This window comes from Spea bombifrons, chromosome 9, assembly GCF_027358695.1.
Source record: "Spea bombifrons isolate aSpeBom1 chromosome 9, aSpeBom1.2.pri, whole genome shotgun sequence".
Lineage (NCBI taxonomy): Eukaryota > Metazoa > Chordata > Amphibia > Anura > Pelobatidae > Spea > Spea bombifrons.
Window position 1 is genome coordinate 17,142,824 of NC_071095.1, and position 6,256 is coordinate 17,149,079.

The 6,256-nt window shown below is 54.9% G+C and overlaps 1 protein-coding gene across 1 annotated transcript; it reads left to right on the forward strand.

Moving 5' to 3' along the window:
* The first annotated feature begins 625 nt into the window (after nucleotides 1–625).
* On the forward strand, nucleotides 626–5,555 carry LOC128504650 (mothers against decapentaplegic homolog 6-like). Its single transcript, XM_053474785.1, has 5 exons — nucleotides 626–732; nucleotides 1,067–1,150; nucleotides 3,081–3,544; nucleotides 3,795–3,908; nucleotides 4,946–5,555. The coding sequence occupies exons 3-5, from the start codon at nucleotides 3,133–3,135 to the stop codon at nucleotides 5,470–5,472; spliced, it is 1,053 nt and encodes a 350-aa protein (XP_053330760.1). The 5' UTR covers nucleotides 626–732; nucleotides 1,067–1,150; nucleotides 3,081–3,132; the 3' UTR covers nucleotides 5,473–5,555.
* The last annotated feature ends 701 nt before the right edge of the window (nucleotides 5,556–6,256 follow it).

A 6,256-nucleotide genomic window follows, 5' to 3' on the forward strand; every position in this document is an offset into this window, starting at 1 on the left:
AGCGTGAAGTGGGATATAAATGGGCTTGTGGGTGACGTTGTGACGATTCCATCTGAAGAGGAGACCTTTAAGGTTCCACATATTATTCTTTATTGTTCCAATAAAAGCTATCAACTTTGGATAAAGGTTCTAGCTTCTATTGGTTGCCACGGCGACTGCTCCGCTTTTAGCACCTTGCACTAGAATTGCTTCATATATAAAACTCCTAAGCTGTTCTTACTCCACATTGCTCTGCTGTCAGTGTACTCGGCCGCACCTGCGTGTTCTGTCACCTGCGCAGATGTGATGGCGGTATGGCCTCCTCGTCCCTGTGCGCAGGAGGCCGCAACGTTGGTGCAGCTGCGTGGGTTTAGCACCGTGTTAGCAGAGGCGCATGCTAAATGCGTTGCGGAACTGAGCTCCTGGCCCTGCGTGGGGGCCACAGCACGCAGTCGGCTTCTCTGGCAGTGAGATAGTTCAATAGCAGCCCCCCAGCCCATCTTTTAACTCTCTGTGTGCCAGGGAGCTGAGCGGCAATGCTCCGGCAGGGAATGAGTTAATGACGCCTCGCAGCCGCCCGCCCCCCCCCCCACATTCCTCTCCTCAGACGGCGCTGTCTGTGTTGGTGACATCGTGTGACGCGGGCAGTCCGGAGGGGGTGACAGGGGCCGGACAGGAAGCCCGTCGAGCTTTACTGCGCGACCCAACCGAGTCCCGCACACACACACTCACAGAGTCCGCAGGGAGCTGCCGGTGGGTGACGCTCTGTAGGAAGCTTCATGGTGGATAGTCTGTGGAGGGCTGTCAGTGGGTGACTGTTTTTGGGGGCTGCAGGTGACACTGTGGCGTGGGGGGCAGGGGGTGCTGTGTGTGGGACTGCCCGGCTGTGTGGGGGGGCAGGGGGTGCTGTGTGTGGGGCTGCCCGGCTGTTTGTGTGGGGGGTGCTGTGTGTGGGGCTGCCCGGCTGTGTGTGGGGGGGCAGGGGGTGCTGTGTGGGGGGCTGCCCGGCTGTGTGGGGGGCTGCCCGGCTGTGTGGGGGACTGCCCGGCTGTGTTGTGTGTAATCGTGCCGTGTGTTGTGTACACAGGAGATGGCATCAGTTCAGTAACTCATCTGCAGGATGTTTTCTTCCTCCCCGATCATCACATCCCAGAGCATCTAATCCCAACACAAGAGGTGAGATGTTTAACCTTTTAGTACAGCTTTAACCTTACTCTCTAACACAGGGGTCTTACTCTCTAACACTGGGGTCTTACTCTCTAACACAGGGGTCTTACTCTCTAACACAGGGGTCTTACTCTCTAACACTGGGGTCTTACTCTCTAACACAGGGGTCTTACTCTCTAACACAGGGGTCTTACTCTCTAACACAGGGGTCTTACTCTCTAACACAGGGGTCTTACTCTCTAACACAGGGGTTTTACTCTCTAACACTGGGGTCTTACTCTCTAACACAGGGGTCTTACTCTCTAACACAGGGGTCTTACTCTCCAACACAGGGGTCTTACTCTCTAACACAGGGGTCTTACTCTCTAACACAGGGGTCTTACTCTCTAACACTGGGGTCTTACTCTCTAACACTGGGGTCTTACTCTCTAACACTGGGGTCTTTAAAGAAGTAACCATTTTTGTAGTTTATCTGATTTTCTAAATGATACCATTATATATTTTAGAACATTTTTTTTAAAAAAAGCATTCATTCTACACATTAACATACACTTATTCATTTTAAGATTCTCTATCTTAAAATCCATCCTGTTGTAAGTACAGGTATCATATCCATACGGAGTTTTAAGAGTTAGGGCATATTATCTATTATAAATTCCCACTATATATACATATATATAAATTCCATTGAGGGAAAATATAGGGGGGGAAAAATAAGGGTGCCACAAGTGAAAGAAGTAGATGAGGAGGGGAGGCTTGGGAGGGGGAGGGAGCGAATGACTAAGAAGTAAAGAAAAGAGAATATAGGAACGGAAGAGACTGAGGCATTTATCGAGCTGTTTAGATAGAGGGAGAAAAAAAAAACACTGGGGTCTTACTCTCTAACACTGGGGTCTTACTCTCTAACACTGGGGTCTTACTCTCTAACACTGGGGTCTTACTCTCTAACACTGGGGTCTTACTCTCTAACACAGGGGTCTTACTCTCTAACACTGGGGTCTTACTCTCTAACACTGGGGTCTTACTCTCTAACACAGGGGTCTTACTCTATAACACAGGGGTCTTACTCTCTAACACTGGGGTCTTACTCTCTAACACAGGGGTCTTGCTGTAAAGCGTAGGGTTGGAGAGAGGGGCGGGTTTGGGACTTGTGGTAAGAAAGGAAGAAAATAACAATGGGGGGGTCCTGGAGCCAGACACAGGATGGGGGGGTCACTTCCCCCAGACGGGGACTCTGTCACGTCTCAGCCTTTCAGGGGTTAATTCTTAGACATTTTGAACCCAAATCCAGTTAGTACCTATTCCCCATATTGATGTTACCCCCTTTCCCCCGTATTAAAGTGACCCCGCGGTAACGTTACCCCCTTTCCCCCGTATTAAAGTGACCCCGCGGTAACGTTACCCCCTTTCCCCCGTATTAAAGTGACCCCGGGGTAACGTTGCCCCCTTTCCCCCGTATTAAAGTGACCCCGCAGTGATGTTACCCCCTTTCTCCCGTATTAAAGTGACCCCGCGGTAACGTTTCCCCTTTCTCCCGTATTAAAGTGACCCCGGGGTAACGTTGCCCCCTTTCCCCCGTATTAAAGTGACCCCGCGGTAACGTTTCCCCTTTCTCCCGTATTAAAGTGACCCCGGGGTAACGTTGCCCCCTTTCCCCCGTATTAAAGTGACCCCGGGGTGACATTACCCCCTTTCTCCCGTATTAAAGTGATCCCGCGGTAACGTTACCCCCTTTCCCCCGTATTAAAGTGACCCCGCGGTAACGTTGCCCCCTTTCTCCTGTATTAAAGTGACCCCGGGGTAACGTTGCCCCCTTTCTCCCGCATTAAAGTGACCCCGGGGTAACGTTGCCCCCTTTCTCCCGCATTAAAGTGACCCTGGGGTAACGTTACCCCCTTTCTCCCGTATTAAAGTGACCCCGTCTCTTTGCCCCGCAGGGTCTCTCACGGCGCGCTCCGTGCCGCATCGGGGGTCCGTCTCCATCTTATGTTCCGTTCTGTCTCTGCGAGGCAGCTTTGGAGGCAGCGCTGCACAACGCCGAGCCGGGGGCCGGGGGAGGGGGCACCCCCAAACCCCCAGGACCTCCACAATGCCCTGCGTCCGGCGGCCCACCAACTCTTTAAGAAGCTGAAGGATGAGCAGTTATGGCGGCTGGCGGAGGCGGTGGAGAGCAAGGGGCGCTGGGACTGCGGCTGCGTCCGCTTGCCGTGGGAGGCGAGGGCCGGGAAGCAGGGCTCGCCCCCCCACGTCCTCCTCTGCCGGCTCTATCGCTGGCCCGACCTGAGGCAGGCATCGGAACTGAAGCGGCTAAACCAATGTGAGAACTTCTGGAGGAAGAGCAGGGAGGGGACCTCCATCTGCTGCAACCCGTACCACTTCAGCCGGTTGGCGGCTCCAGGTCTGTGGGGCACTTTAAGGCAGGGTAAATGCATTGCCCAAAGGCTGCTGGTCTCCATCTAATCTGCAATCATTGGGGGGCATTTCACCGCGGGGGGGGGTCAGAAGACATTTTGCTAATAGCTGAATAATTGCCCCCTCGTAGGAATTACCCCTTTTGCCTGTCTCATTATTGTAACTATTCGCTCCTGTCTCTTTCTTGCTGCCCCCGTTTGGTTCTCGCCCGCTCCTTGTCACGTCTGCATTTCCAGTTGTAGAGCCCCGGGCCCCAGGATCCTGCAGAGGGGCCCCCCGATCAGCCCTGCCTGAGGGCTTTACTACCAAAAGTGCAGGAGGCACCCAGAGCAACATCCGAGGGAGGAACGGTGAGTAGAGGGGCGGAGGGATTTAATAAAAGCCCAAAGAGCTTACTATCTAATGGCATGAAGGGAGACCCTGTCCCAGGAGCTTACAGGCTAGCGGTATAATGGCAGACCCTGTACCAGGACCTTACAGTCTAGTGGTATAATGGCAGACCCTGTCCCAAGGAGCTTACAGTCTAGCGGTATAATGGCAGACCCTGTCCCAAGGAGCTTACAGTCTAGCGGTATAATGGCAGACCCTGTCCCAAGGAGCTTACAGTCTAGCGGTATAATGGCAGACCCTGTCCCAGGACCTTACAGTCTAGCGGTATAATGGCAGACCCTGTCCCAAGAGCTTACAGTCTAGCGGTATAATGGCAGACAGTGTCCCAGGAGCTTACAGTCTAGTGGTGTAATGGCAGACCCTGTCCCAAGGAGCTTACAGTCTAGCGGTATAATGGCAGACCGTGTCCCCAGGAGCTTACAGGCTAGCGGTATAATGGCAGACCCTGTACCAGGACCTTACAGTCTAGTGGTATAATGGCAGACCCTGTCCCAAGGAGCTTACAGTCTAGCGGTATAATGGCAGACCCTGTCCCAGGACCTTACAGTCTAGCGGTATAATGGCAGACAGTGTCCCAGGAGCTTACAGTCTAGTGGTGTAATGGCAGACCCTGTCCCAAGGAGCTTACAGTCTAGCGGTATAATGGCAGACCCTGTCCCCAGGAGCTTACAGTCTAGCGGTATAATGGCAGACCCTGTCCCAAGAGCTTACAGTCTAGCGGTATAATGGCAGACCCTGTCCCAAGAGCTTACAGTCTAGCGGTATAATGGCAGACCCTGTCCCAAGAGCTTACAGTCTAGTTGTGTAATGGCAGACCCTGCCCCAGGAGCTTACAGTCTAGCGGTATAATGGCAGACCCTGTCCCAGGAGCTTACAGTCTAGTGGTATAATGGCAGACAGTGTCCCAGGAGCTTACAGTCTAGTTGTGCCCATGTAATGTTTAGTACAGACAGCTGTCTGTCCGTCCTCACGGTCTCTTTCTTTCTCACTCTGCCAGACACCACTCTGTCCAGAAGCTCTACTAAGGAGGGCTACTGGTGCAAACTGGCTTACTGGGAACACCGGACCCGCGTGGGGCGTCTCTACAGCGTGACAGAGCCGACTGTCCACATTTTCCATGATCTGCCCAAGGGGAGCGGCTTCTGTCTGGGCTTTCTGGGCTCGGAAAGCCGCAGTGAGGTGGTCAGACGCACACGGATGAAGATAGGGCAGGGTCTGACCTTGAGCTACGAGCAGGACGGGGTCTGGGTTTACAACCGCAGCGAGCACCCCATCTTCATCAACTCCCCCACCCTGGCCCCCGTGGCCACCCGCGGGCCGGCCGTCCACAAGCTGCTCCCTGGGTATTCGGTGAAGGTCTTTGATTCCGAGCAGGCGTTGTCCGGCTACCCAGTGGTGGGAGACGGGCCCTGTGACCCCCGAAGTGTGCGCATCAGCTTCGCCAAAGGCTGGGGCTCCTGCTACTCTCGCCAGTTCATCACCTCCTGTCCTTGCTGGCTTGAGGTTCTGCTGAGTATTCCGTGATGAGGGGCCGCAAGCCTGGAGACCCCCAGCCTCCGCGCCATGCTTCGCACTGATCTAAACCATGCGGCATCACCATACGTTGGCCGAGTCACCTGCCGGCGTAGCCTGGCTCCAGCACCACCGCCAAGGCCGTACCAGCGGCGAGGCCCCACTTCGCCACCGTCTCAGCGACCACCAGAACCATCCCCCTTCAACCACATCGCAAGCAGAGCCTAGAACTGCCTTCAGTGCTGCGTGCCATACATCGCCTATCACACGGGACTTTCAGCCATCGTCACCCTCTGCCAGGGTGCGTGTCGGGCCCCGTGCTCGCCATCCCCTGAAGGATCCTGACTCAGTTCCTCTTCACCGATCGGGTGCCGTTATGTCCCAGGTGGGCTCAGGATCCATAATTCCCCCTGCTGGCTCTTTGTGGACGGCCGAGCTCGGGCTCCATCATCCAAGTCCGGCAGCGAGTGTTCATCAGGCTCTACCATCTGTAGCGCTCTGCCTCCCACGTCACGTGTGTCCCTGTGTTACTGCACACGTGTGTAGAGGACCACATCAGCACAGCTCTATCCTTCCACCCAGGCGTGGATGGGATGTTGCGTGTCCTGTGCCCTCTCCATGTTTCTTTCTGTGGAATAATCCGGCAATCCAAGAAGGTTTCTCCCCCCCCTGCGTGCGCACCACATTCCCCCCCCTGCATGCGCACCACATTCCCCCCCCTGCATGCGCACCACATTCCCCCCCCTGCGTGCGCACCACATTTCCCCCCTGCGTGCGCACCACATTCCCCCCCCTG